We start from the raw sequence: 22332 nt of genomic DNA, 5'->3' as shown, positions 1-22332 counted from the left end.
CACGGGCGGAAAACTGGGAGGAGCGGTTTCGCGCTCCGTGCTTCCAGCAGGTAAGGTTCTGCCCGTCGTGTGCGTTTGTAAAGTTTACCCTTACAACCAGCTGTAGAAAGAAGGAGGAACATATCGATCTTTATGTGGGGTAAGAGATAGTATTTGGGTCCAGTTTCTGTAGTTGAGGAGCCGAGGTGTGCAGACTGGTCCTGTGATGGCTAGAAGACAGCGTTTGTTATCGAGGGGAGAAGATTGGATGTGGGTAAATCCCCATCTTGCCCCTTTCAGTACTCTTGGCCCTAACAGCTGTTATGCCTATCTTGACGCAGAACTGACAGACTGGCTCAGTTTGAGGAGGTGTCTCGGCAGAAAAGTGGCCACTATAGGAGCTCTTTACTTTAAGCGACAATGTCACAGGTGATTTCCACCCGTGGTTTGCATATGGGCACTGAGCTCCATTCCGAGCACGAGGAGGACTCTACCTTTGGCAGGTGTCCTTCCAGTAATATCTGTGGCACGTTTCTCACAAGTTACAAACAGCACCACGAGATGGGACTCAAAACACCCTCCGATATTTCCCTCCCCTTCTAAGGGAAAGCGCCTTGCTTCCGTTCTCAATGCCTCTCCCATTAGTAGCCTGGCTGAGATAAGGCACTCAACTCAGCCCAAGTGCGCAGCCGCTAACGTGAACCCGCAACCCCACTCCAAAAGATACCGTTCCCCGACACAATTGGGCGGGCAGCCCATCAATCATATTAAAAGTAGTCCCGGGAATAAGGATCGCCAGGGCCTCACACTGGCAACGTCATGGGGGAGCTTGCTGCTTGTCCCACCCTCACCAGCCCAATTCCCACCGGCCCATGGTTACTCCACGCCACTGGCTAGCTGGTGATAAACTTGCAAAGACACTTCACTCTTAACCAACTGGATAATCCCGAGCGCCAAGCTTTCAGTTTCAATCAATGTCACAGTCCATGTCTCGTTACTTACCACATGCCCAGATATCCACTGGCTTCCCATAAGCTTCTTTTCGAAGTACTTCGGGGGAGAGGTAGCCAGGTGTTCCTGCGAAACCTGCAGATGATGGGAAACGTGCCGTCAAACATTTTGATTTAGGTTTTTCTCGAGTGTAGAAATATGCCTGCATCGCAAAAATATTTGTTGTAGAAAGGACTGCACTAGACAGTGAGAAACTGGTGCGTATAGAGTGTGTCATGGATAGCAATCTCCCTGTGAAATCTGGTGTCAACAATGATTGGGCTCCACATCTCATTCCCTTTGGGTCTAGAGATCGCTATTTAGAAGTTGAATTGTAGAAATAATATCACAATTCAAGTAAGTAGCTTGACGCTGGAATTACAATGCAAGTGCAGCTTTGTTTGCAATGGCCTGTTTCTGTGTTGTACATTCTATGTAAAAAAAAATGAATCCTCTTCCCTTCTATTTTCAGTGCCTAGGTGAGCAGCACTTTGCCAGGCAGCAAGTACAGGCAAGACATACCAGGCCTGATGTTACTGATCTCCCGGGTCCATGCTACATCTGATTTTTTTTTAATTCAATCGTGGGATGTGGGCGTCGCTGACAATGTACATCCGCCTGGAGACGGTGCTGGTGAGCCACCTTATACAACTGAGTGTCTTGCTAGGCCATTTCAGAGGGCAGTTAAGAGTCAACCACATTGCTGTGGGTCTGGAGTCACATATAGGCCAGACCGGGTAAGAATGGCAGATTTCCTTCCCTAAAGGACATTAGTGAACCAAATGTTTTTTTTATGACAATCTGGTAGTTACATGGTCACCATTACTGATACTAGCTTTTTATTCAGATTTAATAAACTGAATTTAAATTCCCCAGCTGCTGTGGTGGGATTTGAACTCATATCTCCAGATCATTAGTCCAGGCTCTGGATTACTAGTCCAGTAGCTAACCATTCTGCTACCATTCCCCAATGATCAAGGATGGCGATATTGGTGTCTATGTATCTCTGTTCGTATTCTCTATGGCCTCAGGGAGGACGGCTGGTGTCTATATCTAATCCTTACGTCTTTGTCTGATGCTGCCTTGCCTTGCAGTTGAGGTTGACCTGTGCAGTGCCTTTGAGTTCGGGCTGCTTGACCCTTTTGAGTTCCTCAAAACCAAATCTGAAACCATTTCCAAGTGGATCCTTTTTCTTTTCTAATTGAGAAAGCAGAGGTCCACAGTGGCCAACGGCGGAGCCGCACTGACCAACGATGGAAAGAATAGGAGCGAAAACCCAATGAATGAACAAGTAGCGATCAGGTGATGCCACGCTTGAGCTTTTAAAAGCCATGAGCTTGTTGGAAGAAGGGAAGGTTGAGAGAGTGGAACAGTTTCCCAGTTCCGAGATGCTGGAAAGGAATGGGTTACGGTAGGGATCGGTACAGTGAGCCTCTATTTCGAACCATCATAAGTCATCAGACCTCTCTCAATTTATCTGTCGAACCATTGGACAAAACCAAGTTCGTTTGATGGATTCATTGATATATTGGGGGTAATTGTAACCAAACCCGCCCGGTGGTAAACTGACGCGATCAGATCGTTGACTGCAAGGTGTCGGCCATGGCTCAGTAGTAGCACCTTCGCCCGAGCTAGAGGCTGTTCCCTTGACACTCCAGGGAATGGAGCATAAACTCCAGGCGGACACACCAGAGCAGTACTGTCGGAGGTGCTGTCTTTCAGACAAGACGTTAAACCGAGGCCACTTGTACAGTGCCTTTAATATCACAAAATCTCCCAAAGCATTTCACAGGAGTGAAAACAACACTGGGTGACGAATTAGACGCAGCAATTGAAAGCAAGATCAAGGGGCTAGGTTGTGAGGAGGCTTTTGAAGGAAAGGAGTGCGACAGCAGAGTGGAGGGGTTTGTGTGTCAGCTGTGGCTCAGTGGGTGGCACTCTCCCCTCTGAGTCAGAAGGTCGTGGATTCAAGTCCCACTCCAGAGACTTGAGCACATAAAGCTAGGCTGACACTCCCGGTGTAGTGCTGAGGGAGTGCTGCACCATCTTTTGGATGAAACGTTAAACAGAGGTCCCGTCTGTCCTCTCCGGTGGTCGTAGAAGATCCCATGGCACTATTTCGAAGAAGAGCAGGGGAGTTATCCCCGGTGTCCTGGGCCAATATTTAACCCTCAATTCAACACCACTATAACAGTTTATCTGGTCATTATCACATTGCTGTTTGTGGGAGCTTGCTGTGCGCAAATTGGCTGCCACGTTCCCTACATTACAACAGTGACTACACTTCAAAAAGTACTTCATTGGCTGTAAACGCTTTGGGACGTCCCGAGGGCGTGAAAGGCACTATATAAATGCAAGTCTTTCTTTTTAGATGAAGCAATCCTGTGAATGGGGCCGAGTGCTCTTCTATTGAAGGTAGGAGAGTTGTAGGGGTGGAAGAGCGGAGGACACGTGCAGGAAGATGGGCTGAAGGAGCCGGCAGAAATAGGGAGGGAGAAGGCTGAAGGACCTGAAGGAGGACAAGGATTTTGAAATCTAGGCATTGGAGAGTGGTGTTTGAGGAGTCAAGGGTGGTGGCAGAGAGCAAGAGCTGGGTGCAGTCAGCATACGTGTGAAATCTGAACCCCCCCACACTGAAGAACAACAGTGCTGAGGGGTAGCAGGCAGATGAGAAAAAGGAAGGGACACCATGCAGGGACCAAGGAGAAGTCATCGCAGGAAATGTGCTGGCTTCATTGGGGTAGGCAGACGTGGAACCAATCTGGGGCAGTACTACAGCGGTGGACCGTGAGAGATGGACGGATGGACTGGTAGTCTGTCCTGTACACCAGAGAGCGGTCAAGAAGGGCTGCTTTCTACACCCAGTGTAATCACCCTCAGTGATTTTATGGAAGGGTCCTTCTTAAAAAAAAATATTGTTCATTGTTTTGCTTTCATGCAGCCGAGAAGCAGCAACCTCACTGGATAAACCTGATGGTACGCAGGCACTATACGAACACTAGGGCTCCATCGTATATCATTCAAGTCAAGGAATAGGTTTGGCAGTGATATTAGTGTTCTATTGACCCATTGCTCTGCTGTCTCAGACGAGCGTCACACAATGTTTAGTATCCACCAAAGCAAGCATTTAATAATAACTTTGATGGATGTGGAAATGGTTTAATTGACATCCTGTATTGAATTGGCAAAGTGCCCAAACTCTGACCACTTATGTTTTGAGGAAAGCCAGAGAGATAAAGTGGTCAAAAACATCGTAATGAAACTGGATAAACGTGTCTGCTTTTTTTTTAATGTGAAATTTTGGAACAGAGATTTCCCTTCCTTGCTTCACGCCATTCCCTGTTTAGCAGCCGGCTTGCTCCCGGGTCCCCTGGTGTCGGGAGTTGTGCGGGAGCAGCGTGGGGCCTGGCTCATTCACTTCTGTCCTCCAAGGGAAAACCCATCATCACTCCCATTTGGTGCACTCAAGACTAAGCGCTCGCCGTGCGGACACACTGCGGACTCGGGCCGGCACGTAGCCACTTGGACCTGCGCCAACGTGCTGCCCATTCCAGACAGAAAGGCTGAAAACCCACTTCAACAACTGCATCAAACTTCTGCACCCAGAGACTGAGTGAAACAAATGGGACGTGAACATTCAGATGTCAGACTTCAACAACAACTTACATCTATTATATAGCGCATTTAACATAGCAAAATGCCCCAAGGCACTTAACAAGGGCGATATCAATAGAAACATTTTTGCACAGAACGAGATCGCAGAACAATGACCAAAAGCTTGGTCGAAGAGGTAGGTATCTTAAAAGGAGGAAAGAGAGGCGGAGAGGTTCCGAGAGGGAATTCCAGAGCTGAAGGCACGGCCACCAACGTTGGAGCAATTAAAATCGGGGATGCACAAGAGGCCAGAGTTGGAGGAGCGCAGAGATCTGGGAGGGTTGCAGGGCTGGAGGAGGTTACAGAGATAGGAAGGGGCGAGGCCATGGGGAGATTTGAAAACAAGGATAAGGATTTTAAAATTGAGTAGTTGTTAGACCGGGAGCCAGTGTAGGTCGGCGAGTCCATCTTGTTAAGGGGCTGTCATTTTGATTTTACTGGACTTGTCATGTATCCTCATTGTTGCGGAGACTATCATCAAATAAATAATTTCTTGTATTTATAGCATGAGTCTCAGTTAACGAATGCAGTGAGGTCCTACATCCCTGCACCATGACTCCAGGTCAGGTAGTGACTGGATCATCCTCATTGAAGATAATGCTCCATTGTCAGAATTCAATGATGTTATTAACAATAACATTTATTAACCTAGATGAACATATTGTTTTAGATAGAATTAGAAACCTTAAAATGGATGTGGCAGCCTCTCCTGATGATATCCACCCGAGGGTTCTGGGGGAGATGGGACAGGTGCTGCATGAGCCCCTTGCTCGTGTCTTTAATAGCTCGCTGGACTCTGGGACTGTTCCCTTAGACTGGAAGTAGGCTAATGTAGTCCCAATCTTTAAAAAAAGATAGGACGGATCCGGGTAACTATAGGCCCATTAATTTGATGTCAGTAATGGAGAAGATGCTGGAGGGAATCATTAGGGATGCAATGACTACTTAATCAGAGAAGGAAACCCAACATGACTTCAAAATGAGGTCCTGTCTGACTAATTTGATTGTATTTTTTGAAGAAGTCGCCAAGATAATGGATGAGGGAAACCTGGTAGATATTGTCTACCTAAACTTCCAAAAAGCTTTTGACACACAGGAGGCTTCTCTACAAGACAAAAGTCTCATGCATTAGTGGCAATCTACTGCACTGGATTGAGAACTGGCTGAAAGCCCCTAGGCAAATGTGGTTGTAGGTGGATTTGGATCTGCTTGGAGTCCGGTCACCAGTGCTGTCCCGCAGGGATCGTGTTAGGACCGTCGCTGTTTACTATTATTAATGATCTAGATATAGGTGTTGGAGGCACAAGGTTTTACTTCCAGTAAAAAGCACTTGCACTTATATTGCACCTTTCACATCCTTAGGATGTCCCAAAGCGCTTCAGAATCAACAAAATACTTCTAAAGTTGAGTCGCTGTTCTGGAGTGGGGCTTGAACCCACGACCTACTGACTCAAGACGCGAAAGTACTACCACTGAGCCAAGGCCGACACGTCATCCGACAGAATCGTGGACCACGAGACAGGGGAATGGAGCAGTGTAGTCAGGAGGTTCGCTTGCAACATTGGGAGCCAATAGGCATGATCTGGGATCCAAGAGGAGGTGTGGAGGTATCGTGGCTGCTGTCGGAGCAGCCAGCCCGGGTTGACATTTGGGAGATACAAGGTGATAGAATTGGAGATTTACGGGCATTGGCAGAAGATCCTGTGGCACTATTCGAGGGAGACCAGAGAGTTTGCCTCGTATAGGACTGGCGAGGAAAGCTCAGGCTAACAGAAGGGTTGACACGTTGGATAGATGGAATGAGAGCTGACTTCACTGCAGATGACAGAGGGAGGTGACAAATGGAAAATACTTAGGCAGTAACTGGTGGAGTTCCACGGGGATCTTGTTGGTTGTTTACCCAGGACTTGTTAACACTTTGGATAAGGTACGTTTTCAAACAACTCTAAGGGAAAAGAAGCCAATCTGGCCTGTTTTCCTGTAAGCAGCCTGACTCCTCCCTCCATTTTTAGCTTCAGTAAGAATACAGAGCTTCCATTTTAACTCTCATTACTACATAGCTCCATATGTGGGAGCATGGCGAGGACAGAAAACTCTGCTTTAGCCACCAGGAGTTTTGTCTACGTCTGGTAATGAACTCGAGAGACACTTGGCAAGATTACAGCAAGACATTGGGTCAAATACAAACGCCAAGCGGCTGAAAAAGGTACAGGTAAAGGAGCAGCATCACTCACCAAACCATGCCTGCTGTTCTCCTTGAACTTCAATGGCCAGACCGAAGTCAGCGAGCTTCACTGCGGCTCCTTTGCATTTACTGGCTAGCAGTAAATTTTCAGGCTTCAGGGTGTGGTTGTTGGTGGAAGGAAAATCGCCATCGTTATGCAACAGAATTCATAAAACAGGAGCAGTCTCTTTCATCAATCGGTGCTTTAGAGCCTCATTTTATTAAAAAGGAAAGAGCGCGCCGTCGGTCTGCCGTGGAGAGGGGCCCGAGTGGGGACCAGGCACCTTCCTGCTTGGAATTCAAGTCACATGTAGGCTGCACCATTAAATCTCTAAAAATGGCCTGGTAACTATTTCCGCTGGTTGGGGGAGCCTAGGACTAGGGGACAGAGCCTAAACACTGGGAAACACCTCGACACACAAAGGGTGGTAGAGGTTTGGAACTCTCTTCCGCAAACGGCAACTGATGCTAGGGTCAATTGTTAACTTTAAATCTGAGATTGAGAGATTTTTGTCAGCCAAAGGTATTTTGGGATATGTGGAGTTAGCTCACAGAGCAGCCATGATCACATTGAATGGCGGAACAGGCTTGCGGGGCTGAATGGCCTCCTGTTCCTATGTTCAATGTTCAGAATGACTTTAGGTTAAGAGGTGGTCTGTTGGTGGCTGTCTTGGCGGGGAGGGGGGGGGGGGAGCAAGGGAGAAAACGGGTAAATGAGCACCTACAAAAATCTTCATGCATCATCCTGAAGGCTGAGGCAAACAAGTCTCCACAGACCAGAACTGTTCCCGGGTCGATCGCTGCTCTGTGCGGAGGCAGCCGATCTCGGCTGGGGTGGCACTGGACGCACTGCGGTTGGCCTCAGTGCCCTGGACTCCGAAGAGGCAAAAATCTATTCAGGATTCTCATCCCTTATCGCTTGGCTCCGTAGACAGCGAGCCAGCCAGGTGAGGAGCAGGGAGGGCTTGACTCTGGTGCCCCCCAACAGTCGGAGGACTTGCCAGCACCAGCCACAGCCACACAGGCAGGATAATGGCGTGCGACCAGTGCCTGGGAACTGGGTCCCGGCGAAGCGTCAATACTTTCAGGACAGAAGGATGGGGCGCGGGAGACAGTTAAATATTCAACTATCAATTAAAATAAAGCATGATTTTTTTTGTTGTTGAACAGATTAATGTAATTAAATCCAGCTAAATAATCGATGGAACAAAATAGTTGAATTTCCCCAGCGTCGGTGCCAGGTTGAGCACTGTTCACAATAGTTTGAGTACGGGTTTGTTCCCAGGCCGGCAGGCAGCTGCTGAGCGAAAGCCCAATACTTACTCACAGGACAAAGGTAACTCAGTGGGAGTCACCTCGCACTCCTCAGGGTGGGGGCCCATACAGCCTGTGTGTGTGGGAGTCACCTCGCACTCCTCAGGGTGGGGGCCCATACAGCCCGTGTGTGTGTGGGAGTCACCTCGCACTCCTCAGGGTGGGGGCCCATACAGCCTGTGTGTGTGTGGGAGTCACCTCGCACTCCTCAGGGTGGGGGCCCATACAGCCCGTGTGTGTGGGAGTCACACTGCACTCCAGGGGGAACATTCACGCTGGGCAACTCGGGGTGGAGTGGGGTGAGACACACACGCAGCCTCTGGGGAGGGCGGAGAACTCGTACAGCCAATGTCTAGGGAAAAGTCACACCATCGCCCTCGGGGAGGGGGTGTGGTTGCAAAGTCATGTGTACTTTGGGGGGGGGGAAAGGAGGGGCATTCACACTGGGCAACTAATGGGGGAGGGGCAAGTCACTCCGAGTTTGCCCCTCGGGGGAGGGGCCGGTCACTCCGAGCCTCCCCCCTTGGGGGAGGGGCCGGTCACTTCGAGACTCCGAGCCTCCCCTCGGGGGAGGGGGCCACACAAAGCCGCTGGTTCAACAGCAGGAAAGTGCAGGCCTTTGGAGGAAGTCACTCGCTGTGCTGTTTAACTGGGAGCGTCGCTTTCAGAAAGAAGGAAGAAAAATAATGAGTGCCCCCCCCCGCCTTCCTCAGAACTAAACCGAACATCATCACTTGGTGATTTACAAGAAATCTTTGGGACTGCCTCCAGTGCGAAGGAACTCATCTCAAAGTTAGAACAATAGTGAACTGGGGAGGCCTCCACATCCTGGGCCTGAATTCTTCCGGGTTCAAGCAGCAGCCGCCTCGGGAGCTGTCACCGTTCAGGAGGTGCCTGGATGAGCCGTTCGATGCATTGTCCCACGCACCACGGTGGAGTCACCAAGCTTGGAGAGAGCTCAAAATGACTCCCAACATTTACACACATCACTAAATACCAAAACGGCAAAATGTAACACACACACACCTACAAAAACATCTTCTGCCAACAGCTTGTGTGTGTCTTATACACAAATATACACACATACATACATACTACTGTACATTAATTTACTTTTCAAAAAACAAACTTATTTACCGTCTTCTTTTACTGTATAAAATATTTTTAAAAAAACAATGTTGATGTAAATGTGCAAAACCTAGCCATTAAAAATGAGGAAATACACTTCAGAAGCACACATTCCGATCTAAAGCAGCCATGCTATTTCCAGCACAGCCCATTGACTGAGCCTCCCAGCCAACAGGTACATGCAAGCAGGGGCAGGGCCAATCGAAGCCTCAAGCCTTGTTACAGAGAGCTGGTAATTTTAACACCGGTTTTGGTCTTTGGTTCAGCTGTAAAATTGTTTTCCCGCCGCATCCCTCACAATGCTACTCCCTCCCCCTCCTCCAATGTTCCCGTTAAGCTTGCCGGCTTTACAATAGGAAAAATTTGAATGGGCCACGCAGCCCGTTAAAGGGACCGTGCATCCAAAAAAAAATTAAAGGCAACATTGTTCCCACCCCTCCTCACGAAGGGCACTGCCTCCTGCTGGTTGGCGGCACCTCACCAAGTGTCGGCTCACGGGTGAGAGAGAGAGAGAGCTGGGTGATGTTCGATCATGAGGGGCAGCACAGCGGAGCGGGTTCTGGTTCACACTGCGCATCCGCACTCACAGGAGTTACTGCTCTTTTTTTGGGCAGGTGTTCATGTGGTGCGAGGAGGGATGGGGGGGATGTCTGAATGAGAGGACTTGACACCAACATGTACAAGGCCAAAAAGTTTTAACCGCAACATCTTATTCCCTTCCACCCCATCATAAAATTCCTAAAAAGACTTAAGCAGGCAAAGAATTGGAAGCATGGGCCCCGAGGTACGGTTCCGTGTTAAAATTACCAGCCCTACGGAGCTGCAAAGAAATTGAAAACCGTTTACCAGAAAATGTAAAAAGACACGACTTGCTAGGGTTACAATCTCGCCATCGTTTGCTACAGTAGAACTCACCTTGAGATCTCGATGGACAACACCCATCTGGTGGCAGTGCAGTACGGCCTCCAGGATCTGTTGAATGCAATGACTGCATGCAAACACCAGGGGGCGTGTTAGTTGCAGGTGAGTCTCACATGGCACAGACTGGTGCACTCAGAAAAAAAAACAAGTCTCAGAAAAAAAGGCCAGGCCAGGGCAAAGCAGGACCAACCCAGGGCTGGCTCAATCCAGCAGGCAAACCACAGCAGAAGCACTTTGACGTTACACGATTGGAGGGGGGCTAACGGGGAGGTGGGGGAAATCGTCATTCTGTTGTCATTGGATCTCTTCAATTTTTGAATTAAATGGCCATCCCGTGAAGGCAGCTTTTAGCTTAGCTTACAGGGGATTTGTTTGAAATGGTGATTTTCGTTATTGCGAGGAAGAGTCAGACGGACAAAACGCAGTGATTTTTTTTTTTTTAAACCCCCACAAAAACACGCACTGATTGCGTATCGTGTGCTGCTATAGATAGCGGCCCAGCAGTCTCACCTTTTAGCTGGTTACGCGAGAGTGGCAGGTGCAAAAGGGGACAGAACACCTACCCCGCCTACCATTCCCGTGACCCGACCCACTAGCCGTTGGCCATAGGGAAGCAGGACTCATCTACCATCACCTCTCCCTCCATAGGCCCAGCCAGCTATTCACCGCGCCAAGCTTAAAGCGGCAGAGGTGAAAGGTCAAACACAAGCACCTCGCTCGCTGCCCCAAAGGCGCCGTTCAGATTTGGTCTGACACTTCTGGCAGGAACACAGCCGCCGAATTAAAATAAATATATACGATATGAAACAGAGCCCGAGTCAAGCGACTAAGCACAGCCATAAATCATGATCACTGTATAAAGCCAGCACTGTGATTGGGACTTATGGTGCAGAAGTTTAAGCATCTATCACCCAGCCTGGGAAGCTGCTCGGCTTAAGCCCTGCTCAGCCCCGGGAGATCACTTGATACAAATTCAATTTGAAACTCGAGTTTGACGCACGGGTTTTTTTTTCTCTTCTCTGCTCCCGCTGTGTTTCCCTGGCTGTCATAATGGTGGTGTGAAGCAAATGCAGTCAGTGTACAGTGCTGAACGGTGCGAGAATGCTGCAGAAAAGCAGTGCAGTTGCTGCACCTTCCACCCAAGGCTTCCACAGCCAATTCAAGACCCAAAGAGTTCAATTCAATATCCCGTTGAAGCCAGGCATCATTAGAATTTTTTAAAAAGTTGGCATTAAATAATGTCATAATTTTGCAATCATGGTCTGCTATCTCTGGCACGATGAGAGAGTAGCCATTTCTTTAACCCATTAAGCACCAAGTGTCCTTTGCGGAATGTGCAAACTGACACTGCAGAACATAATGGTCCAAAAAGCTGCAACACTCGACATTGTGCAAGAGCATCAATGAATGTGCTGATCCAAAAGGGCTTTTACGATACGCCCTCATTTTTTTTTTAAATGACAAAAGTCTGATCTGTGGACTAAGACATGATCTTTGGTGGATGTTTGGGATCTGCATTTTTTGTTTTTTAAATACAGGCCCCAAACCAGAGGTGATCCACTGGGAGACTGTCACTGTTCGGAACACTTGCCGAGGTCCCCGTGGGGGAGAACCGGCAGATGTTAGGAACATGCAGTAAAAGACAGTGGGATGGGGAGAGATTGAGTAGACTAGGCCTATATTCTCTAGAGTTTAGAAGAATGAGAGATGCTCTCATTGAAACATACAAAATTCTTACAGGACCAGACAGGGTAGATGCAGGGAGGTTGTTTCCCCCTGGCTGGGGAGTCTAGAGCCAGGGGTCACAGTCTCAGAATAAGGGGTCGGCCATTTAGGACTGAGATGAGGTGAAATTTCTTCACTCAGAGGGTTGTGAATCTTTGGAATTCTCTACCCGAGAGGGCTGTGGAGGCTCAGTCGTTGAGTATATTCAAGACAGAGATCGATAGATTTTTGGATATTAAGGGAATCAAGGGATATGGGGATAGTGCAGGAAAGTGGAGTTGAGGTAGAAGATCAGCCACAATCTTATTGAATGGCGGAGCAGGCTCGAAGGGCCAAATGGCCTACTTCTGCTCCTATTTCTTATGACAGCCGGTATCAGCGGGATTCACCCGGTAACAAGGCCGCTTCGGACACTGATTGTCAACAGGTAGAGGATCGTCAGATCTTTGACAGCCGCCGATCGTCACCCTGACCCTCGACAGTGCTGCTTTATCCTTGGAAGGTTCGGGAAGAGATGACGATGAAACCAAAATCTAATATAACGATGCTCAGTAAGAGTGAATATCAAAATACTGTTCTTAAAATGAACGGTATTGATGGGGGGCAGAAAGAAACTTGAATTGTTCAGGGCAGAGGGTGGGGAAGCTACAGTAAAAGCCATGTTCACCGGCGAAAGCTAACGCTGCAATAAGCTTGTAGCCTTTCCTGCAGCAATCCTATGCTCACAACTCCCGTCAGCGGAGTGGGGTTAGGCATCATTATTAGCAGGGCATGTTGCGATCCGCATCAGAGAACAATCGCACTTCAACAGAAGAAACCTTTCAGCTTGACAAATGTATTTTGGTGAAGGAAGCCCCCCACGCCCCCATTCTCTTTCCCCTCCCCCCCCCCCCCAACACTTTCCCACCTCCCCTGCCCTGAACTCGAGCAGAGACACTGCCAATTCCGTAATCCGTATAACTGCAGGGAAATGTCAAGTGTTGGCCAATCCTCGCCTCGAGATCCCCCCAAAAAATCTTGGGCCCTGCAAGCCAAACCCCACTGTTGCCCCTCAGTGCCCGGCTCACTTGGCACCAGTAGCTCGTTGACATCCAGGCTGCTGCGGCTGCCGCTAGGGGGCGGAAGTGGTTATAAGCTCATGCTTGGCCCTGGCCACAAACCAGTCTGTGCTTCTCTCAAAGAACATTGTCAAGAGCAATAAAGCATGACAGACTCAAGAAGGGGTGGGGTGAAAGTGCAATCGTGCCCTTTAAGTCTCAAAGGCCATGAAGAGGCTACCACTTTCCAAAACAAATTTTTTTTTTTTTTTTTTTTTTTTTTTTTGGAAGAGGGCAGGGTTTGTTGGGGGTGGACATTCTGATTTCCGTCTTTAATACGTGCGGTGAGTTGTCACTGCATTAAGTTTTCCTTTTTTGACCTTGCACACAAGGTGAGGGAAACGTGAGGAGTGGTTAGGGAAAAGAATATCACTGATTATTATTTTTCCCACCCGCCCAATCATTTTCCTTTTGATTGCCTGTCACGGCCTACAACCCAAGAGACTTTCGGAATGGTAGTGATAGCCATGCAAAGTAGGTCTTTAAAAAAAAAAGGTAAAATAACAACACCAAAGAGAACAAACGGATAACGAGAGGCAGAATAAACTCTGCACCTGTAAACATGACACGATTTTAAACACGAGCGTATCATTATTTTAATTTTTTTTTGGTTCTTTTTTTAAAAATTATTTCTGTAAGTGTTAGAAGATACTGACCTTCAGGTCCCTGTGTACTATGTCATGTTGGTGAATATGATTAACACTGTCTAGAATCTGATGAATACAGTGACTGCAAAAACAAAGCGGGACAAGGAGAGACAAGTGGGGGAGGGGGTGGGGTGGTAAGGAGAGGGAGGGGGAGAACCAGAGGACTAGTGAATGTTGTGGAAGTGAAGAGGAGAACCATCACACAGAGGAGGAAGAAATGGACAGTTGTTTTTTTTTGACACAACAAGACACCCATGTGGTGCGAGAACAGCACCATGTTACTACATACACTGGCGAATCACGCTTCTTTCAGCTGCAAGCCTGACATGGTTAAGGAAAGACATCAATTGAGCAAGAGCACACAGAGTACAGTGGAACCGTTTTGAAGGTAATTTCTGACTGGTGCGACTCATCAACTTTTTATACAAGCACTGAGGCATCGATCAATACCGGATCTTTAAAACCTGATTCAGTCGTCGGCACGGGATTCTGGTTGGCATCCCATTCTCCCCCGCGGAGTAAACCCATCCAAAATAGCTGGTCGGAAGAGGTCATTGTCCCTGCCACCCTTTAAAGTTGCACTCCTGCCCAATTGCAGTTGGCTCCTAATGTAGTGGCTCTTCTTTTCAATCTTTACAGTCACGCAAAAATAAAACCCAAGCGGCTCACCAACTCATGTTCCACCGCTGACGAGCCGATTCTGTTCCTTGATTGCGGAATGTTCCGCCCGCCTTCCCCTGCCACCCTTGGCCGGAGCCGCGACTGGACCAGACCGGCGAGCCAGGCGCATCTCGTCCTCGCTTGGCGAACATCTCCCCCCGTGTCGATGGCTCCCGCTTGACCGACTGCACAAAAACCGCCCGTGGCCACAAAGGTGACGGCTGGTGCACTCTTCCCCACCATTCCACCCCCCCTCCGCCTTCAATTTGGGAAAAGAAAACATCGGAGCACCAAAATCCTTTGCAACGATTAGCGAGAACGAGCTGGCCTCCTGCGGAGTTGCTCGTGGGCAACCCAGGATCTGGACAACAGCCTCGATGTTTAGCTGAGAAACGGCCCTGTTCCCTTTCGGGCTGCTGCACAAGAACTCCCCGCGGGAACCTGGGTCATCGCCACGGTTCGCAAGTGCCTCGGGTGAATCAGAAGTCACTAAGTTGCTTGTAACTTTTGGGCTCCAGGTCAAAAGAACCCAGCATGACCTTCCTGGCTTCCTTTCTATTTTTTGGGTTTTTTTTTTAAAAAGATGGTTTTGTATCTGTGTCGAAGGAGAATGTCACGAGTGCGATGACATCACTCGAGATGCAAGACATATGCACGAGCAGATCTCCTGTGGCATTGCTCTGGGAGTTGAGAGATGGTCTGTTTTAATACACTGGGGATGTTCATCCATAAAGTGTGACTGGGAGTGCGTGACTGGCAGAGTGTATAGACAAGACTTCTAATTGAATACTCATCAATCTCCCGTTGCATTGTACACGGAAAGTCAAGTCACACATCTTCTGGGGAAGGGGCGGGGGGCGGTTAGGGGCCAGGGACAATATGACCAGGGCGCACAGTCATAAATCCAACCCCCGTTTTCAAGTCCTCATTTTTATTTTTCATTAGAAATTCTGCTATAGCCCCTTTCATGTCCTCGGGATGTCCCCAAAGTGCTTTACAGCCAGTGAATTACTGTTAAAGTTTAGTCACTGATGCAATGTAGGCAAATACAGCAGCCAATTTGTACAATGCAAAGTCCCACAAACAGCAATGAGATAAATGATGAGATAATCTGTTGGTTGAGGGATGAATATTCGGCAGGAGGACAGGCCTGCTCTTCGAATAGTGTCATGGGATCTTTTATGTCCACCTGAGAAGCCACTCCTGACAGTGCAGCACCCCCTCAGTACTGTACTGGGAGTGTGAGCTGAGATTATGTGGTCTGCAGCTTGAACCCATAACCTTCTGACTCAGAGGCAACACTTCTACTGGGGAAAGGGTGTAATTACAATGTGACGAGAGGACAGTTTCCATTTCTAAATGTGAAGAGAAATTTATAATGGCACGGAGACAGGAGATGTATATTATATCAAAGATCTAATTGAAGCTTCGCGTAGAGTGCTGGATATCAGGACTGAGGAGGACGGGCCAGATGGGCTGCAATGGGCTTTGCTGTTACTATGTAAGGAGAAGGAATTGGCTTGGAGGAGTTATCGAACTCAACTGTACAAGGAAAGTGAAATAATATCAGTGATGATGCTGTCCTGAATGAAGAGGGACTTTAATAGAGGAATAAAAGATGAGGGGTTTGACTTTTTATGAAAAATACATCACAGCTTTAATAAAAATTCCCACCTTTCTGCAGAAATCCTCATTTTCATTCACTGTTTTTGGCCCCAAGAACTGTGTTCGGCTTATATAACGTCATAAAACGGTCCAAATATCTTCACAGAAGACACAGGGCATCCCATCGATTCAGGTCTAGGCTGCCCTCCTGAATGGCTTGTTTAACTAATCCCATCTTTCTTCCATATAAAGATAGCTCCTCAGATATCCTCAGTTGTGCACAGTACTTTTGGCCACTTTCCCTGTCCAGCTGCTCGAGCCATGTAGGCCACAGGGGACAGCCCACGATCGGCCTCCTGCACCTCCATTGAGGCTGCGCTTTGGACTGGCCTTGGCGAAGTGGCCTTCTCTCGTAATGTTGTCAGTCGTGGCTCAGTGGGTAGCACTCCGAGTCAGAAGGTTGTGGGTTCAAGTCTCACTCCAGAGACTTCAGCACAAAAATCTAGGCTGACACTCCAGTGCAGTGCTGAGGGAGTGCTGCACTGTCGGAGGCACCATCCTTCGCGATGAGACGTTAAACCAATGCCCCGTCTGCTCTCTCAGGTGGTCGTAAAAGATCCCATGGCACTATATCAAAGAAGAGCAGGAGAGTTCTCCCCGGTGTCCTGGCCAATATTTATCCCTCAATCAACATAACTAAAAACAGATTATCTGGTCATTATCACATTGCTGTTTGTGGGAGCTTGCTGTGCGCAAATTGGCCGTCGCATTTCCTACATTACAACAGTGACTATACTTCAAAAGTACTTAATTGCCTGTAAAGCGCTTTGGGACGTCCTGAGGTCGCAAAAGGTGAGATATCAATGAAAGTCGTTTTTTTTCTGTCTTACTCTCAGCACAGAAAAAAAAAATACAAGCAGCCGAGGCCAGCGCAGCACTCGCGCAGGCCTTGCACTCGGAGGGCTGGGAACACCAGCTGGGGAATTCCCTCAAACCTCCCGGTGACAAGGTGGAGAATCGCAGCCCTGCCACTCTGGCTGCGATGAGTTGAGGAGGATGTGGATTGGTTGAAGAGGTTGCGCCAGTGACCCCCGACCCGCGCAGGGCCTCCTCGCCCACCAGAGCACCTTGGGCGGTGGGAGAGGAGATCGGAAATCATGGGTGTCCCCGAGGCTTAAAACACTGGTCTAAAAAAATAAATAAAGGCAGTATCTGTTAATGGGTTGTAGAAACTGTGATTTAGAATAACGATGATGAGGGAACACTGTGTAAAACAAAATCCCTTTAGCCTTTCTATCACCTCCGATGTAAAACAACAGGCTATCTTGTTTTACTCTAATGATTATAATTAAATGTAATAATGGTGATAACTGCTAAGGATCACTTGAGGCAGGCAGTTTTGAAAAGACCAAATTATACATTATTGTATTGGACCAGTGAGGATAACGACCTACGTGTTTTTAAACAAGGCTGTGTAACAAGGCTTTGCCAAGTAATACACAAAGTGGCCCTGTAGTCCTTGTACAAATTAAGTACAAGTCAATTATCATCACTGTTGAGCAGCCTACGTCCTTCAACTCCTGCTCATCGCCGGCCGATAAGCCAATCGATTTGAAGCTTGGTCACGTGAGCGGCCTTTCCTTGAACCCCGTGAATAATCCTGTGGAAAATGTTGAATAGCAGTCACGGTCTACAACCCATCGATTCATTCTAGTCGCTAGTGCCCGGGTACGTCAGAACAACAACACGAGTAGGTGCGGAGCTGTCTCTTACGCGGGGGGTCGATCAAATAAGACAACCATTTAAAGCTTCTCGATCACCAATGACGGTTTAAGGAAGCAATGTGCGGGCACAGTTTAATCTCTCACATTGATTAGCTGGTATTTTTTGACAGGATTAACCCATTAAGTAAGAACCTTATTGTCTCTGAGCTGTGTCTTATCCCTTATTTGAAGAGGAAGAAACATTCACCGATTTGGCAAGGCAGCAAAGGATGCTGGGAGAAGCACAGTAGTGCAAAGTGCAAGGGGTTGGAAAGTCACCTCAAGCACTGCGCCGGAAACCAAGATAAAGGTGCAGATTGAGGTTAACTCTCGGGGAGAGGACAGTGGATCTCCTCTGTTGGGACCACCTCCCGCGTGGTCTCGGCCGTCGCCTGGCCCCTTTCCTCCGCCGGCGCGCCGTGACCATCTCTGGGGAGGCCGGAGGGAAGGTGGCTCGTCCCTAGGTGTTGCTAAGCTTTCTCACAGCGCTGCTGACGAAAGGGGACTCTCCTACTCCAGAGAGTCCAGAGCCAGACCCCCACCCCCACCCCGAGGCAGGATACAGTCGTGGGCAGGTATTCAAAAAGTAAAAGAATAAGGTGCAATCAACCGTTTTAGAGACCTGGCCACAGGTCAAGGCGGGAGATTGCATCACTCGCGGAGAGAGATCAAGCAGGATTGTGAAGGACGTCGGAGGTGGACATGTGCGATTCAAAGTCTGAACAATAACTAACCAAGCCTTGTTGTACCATCTCCACAAACCCCGATTCCCACCCTGGGCGGCGGGTTCGTGAAAGACTCACACCTCCCAATGCTGGTTTTGCACTTTTATTTTGTCACCTCTGGTCGCAGCCATTTTGTGAATTACTTTGATTAAATACAATAGCCAATTTACTTATATTTTAGTACACGAGTTGAGTGGGTCCCCAAACCCCGAGTCGAACAGGGAGGGTTTGGAAACGCACAAATTTAAGAGGGAGAGTCCAAGTGTCAGAAATTACCTTACTCTTCCTCCCTAGTTCACTCACGATTCAAAACAAAAAGCACAAAATAATTCTTCTTCATAACTCAGATCTGAAGACATCAGAGACAAGAGGGGGAAACAAGCACAGAAAACATTCAGAAGTGAGATCATCACAGATGTGAAGATGTGCAAAACACAGTAAAACGCACAAAGGAACAGCTCAAGGCACACAAAGAATGAGATTTAAATCACACAAGTAAATAAAACAGCTCATGTTTGTTGTAGGACGGGAGTTCTGAATACCTAGACCAACAGACTGAGAGCGAGAGACCGCCCCACGCCCCACCATCTCACCAAACATCAGCCCAAGGTTTAATACAATTTAAGGGGCCATCCACATTGCCAGGTTTTTTTTGTTACAGTAGTGTTACACAGAGCGAGCTCATCACTGCCCCTCCCCAAAAGCAAACGGTAAAACACTGCGCATATGAAGCATTTCTCGGTAAGTTGGTGAAAGTATTGACCATAGTGGACAGCCCCTTGCGCAGTGATCCTGTTAACATAATTCACACTGGTTTTCATTTCCTTTCCCCTGCTAAAATTAAACAGGCCCACAGTGACCGAGGTCAGATCATCTCGGGACGACATACGCCACTCAATCTTAAGCAAACAATAGAACGCGTAACTTGAACAGAATGTGCATTTAATGAGTGGCCCTTCAGTAGAAAGCCATTATGGTCAGCATAAATTCTAGACTGAAATCAGAGTCCATGCAGGCTTTTTATGCTCCCCTGATTGATCGGAAAAGCACCCAGTACAATTTCACTACGACACACCCTCGACTAAAATTTATGTTCCCCATGACTCCCAAAGGGAACGCTACAATATAGAGGTGAGGGTACTTTTAATCTTTGGAAAGTGTTGTTATTTAAGCATAAATGGAGATTGTCTCATTTTCTGCAATGCTTTTAATTATATCGAATTCTGACTGTCGTCTGATAGGTGACCTCTCTCTCTCTCTCTCACCTCGAATTCCTCTCCATCACAACCTCATCACTGTCTTATCTGTACTGGGTGCAGTGCTACATGCTCTTCCTCCGCCCTACACCCTCTCGTATGTCGAAATCGAGACCCGACAGCACGATATCCTTCCTTCAGTTTTATTCTTGAAAATTGGGACCTCAAACTTGAGAAATGCCTTTTAGGACAGGATAATGTTTTAGTGTTCGGAGTGGAACGTGGGATAGCATGCTGTGGATGTGTGCTAATCTCAGTCAGAGAACGTGTACAACTCTTGCATTGTCTGTACTGCATTAATTAAATGCTGTTCAATTAATTTGTTTATGTTTGTGTGCATTGTCCTGGGAATTTTCAATTGTTTCAATTTGATATCCCCATGTCCTACACTCTGGAGTTTAGAAGAATGAGAGGTGATCTCATTGAAATGTATAAAATTCTTACAGGACTTGACAGGGTAGATGCAGGGAGGATGTTTCCCCTGGCTGGAGAGTCTAGAACCAGGGGTCACAGTCTCAGGATAAGGGGTCGGCCATTTAGGACTGAGATGAGGAGAGATTTCTTCACTCAGAGGGCGGTGAATCTTTGGAATTCTCTACCCCAGAGGGCTGTGGAGGCTCAGTCATGGAGTATATTCAAGACAGAGATCGATAGATTTTTGAATATTAAGGGAATCAAGGGATATGGAGATGGGGCAGAAAAGCAGAGTTGAGGTCGAAGATCAGCCATGATCTTATTGAATGGCGGAGCAGACTCAAGGGGCCAAATGGCCTACTCCTGCTCCTAATTCTTATGCTCTTATGTCCCGCAGCATTCCCTTCCTCCTCTGACCTGCAGACTTTCAGAAGCCAAGTTTACCAACAGCTAACCACTACTCGATTTATCTTGCCTGGGCACGCATGGTCGTGACCTCGGTGGCGTGCTGCACCACAGGTCTCGTCCCCTCACCTCGGTTTCTCAATTGGAAGAGAAAGATCCGACATTTTGAATTTGATGAACTTGGGTGACTGAGTTGAGGAAGAAGCAAAAGGCAAAGTCCCAAAGTTTACCACCGAGTAACGTGGCACGCGGTCTTGAAAAGGTCGGACCTTCCCAGAACGCTGCCAGTTCCTGCGCGCTTACTCAAGTGGGTGCCCATTATCCCTGGGAATTCTTGTGGGCAGTGAACGATACTGCAATCTTCTTTTGAACAGGAGCCGTTTTCCTTCTAGTTATCATAATGGCGACCTTCTAAGTGAGCCACTTTTTCAGGAAATCGTTTACTTTTTTTCCTGCTGTAGCCTACAACCTAAATGTCAGCACTCCCCTGAAAAATAAATCGAGTGGATCCATCTGGGTGAATATTTTTCCTCTTCTACAACCGACTTTTTAGTTTACTTTCCCCCCCCTTCTTTTCTGAGGCGAGTGGCCGAGCAGATAAGGCCCCAGGCTTCAGGCCTGTTTTCGAAGTTGTTCTGCAGCCTGCCATGGGCAGAGTGGCCTCCATTTTACTGATTACCCGAAGCACAAGGGAGAGACCTACACAATTCAGGGCACCTTCGCGCTCGAAGAGAGTGGGAGAGAAGACAAAATAAGACTGGGGTTTTAATAGGCCGCGGACTGCAGGAGGAAGGGACGGCTGGGAGAGAGGCAACGGTCATGAGGTTCCGGAAAAGAATGGGTTGGAGCAAATTTGGAGTCCAACACAATGAGAACGCAGGGATTTGATGGGCATGTTTGGAGCTCAGGACCAGCAGGAAAGGAGCAATGTCCAAAAATACTCCAATAAAATGGAGAGTGGTATTAATGGGAATGGAATGGAGGCTAATGGTGAAAGATGTTGAATGACTTGCTCTCCAACTTTCCATCCTGGGAGGAGGCCATTCTCGAATGGTTCACCTGCTTTCAGGAGGGATCCTCCCATGCCGAGCATTTTTGCACCCTTGCTTTCATACCCAACCAACACCCATAAACTTTTAGACTCACCTAGGCAGGAGGCAAAACAATTCAGCTTGCGTCACATCACGACCCGGCCAAGTATATCACAGTTCCAAAAGCCCCCTTTGTCTCCCTCCTCCCTGGGTCTCAATACTGTGTGTCCCCTAACATGTTCTGGCCAATCAGAATCCTTTTCTTTCAATAATCAGCTTTGGGGTTCTTTTGTTTCAATCACCAACTTCCAATCAAACTTCCTTAACGGCGTCCTGTTTGGGCCCGACAGCAGGCTGTGCTTCCAACGCTTCCCTGCCGCTTAGTCCGTGTCCATTTCCCCGCCCCACAGCCTGTTGCACCTTTGTCTAACTCGTCTTTTAACAGGATCACTGCTGTATGACAAAGATCACGAAAGAAAGTGCGACTTGTTCCGCAGACATCATGGCTTTTTCCTGCCTCCAATTCTCAACTTGGTTTTGTTAAAATGAAATATATACGGCCGTATTGTGGGAGATTGGAGGGAATGGCCATCTATTCGACATTGTATAATGACACAACATCTCGCCAATATATTGGACTCAGCGTACATGAGGAATCCGATTTCATAAGTCATCCCTTCAGCGGTGTTAGTTTTTGAAGTTAAACGGTAGGTTTTAGCTTCACCCCCCTCCTCTTATTCTCCCAAATAAAACTCTCATTTTTCTCCATGCTACTGGCCACAGCATGCTGCAAG

General features: G+C 47.9%; 1 protein-coding gene across 50 annotated transcripts in view; it reads right to left on the bottom strand.

The window, feature by feature from the left end:
* LOC147097971 (calcium/calmodulin-dependent protein kinase type II subunit beta-like) overlaps positions 1–22332 on the bottom strand; it is a 298097-nt gene that overhangs the window by 103179 nt on the left and 172586 nt on the right. For 49 of the 50 annotated variants that reach the window (XM_085971126.1, XM_085971096.1, XM_085971103.1 and 46 more), the window contains exons 6-8: positions 13689–13761; positions 6858–6960; positions 982–1065 (exon numbers count right to left, since the gene is read on the bottom strand). In XM_085971126.1, the coding sequence (XP_085827252.1) occupies positions 982–1065; positions 6858–6960; positions 13689–13761 (260 nt within the window). Of the gene's footprint in view, positions 1–981; positions 1066–6857; positions 6961–10204; positions 10278–13688; positions 13762–22332 lie in introns of all 50 variants that reach the window. The other variant, XM_085971084.1, reaches the window with a different exon arrangement.

The sequence above is a fragment of the Somniosus microcephalus genome, chromosome 30 (genome assembly GCF_052327205.1).
Source record: "Somniosus microcephalus isolate GS21.2 chromosome 30, FLI_Smic_1.0, whole genome shotgun sequence".
Taxonomy (NCBI): Eukaryota; Metazoa; Chordata; class Chondrichthyes; order Squaliformes; family Somniosidae; genus Somniosus; species Somniosus microcephalus.
This window is presented reverse-complemented; position numbering and strand designations above follow the sequence as displayed.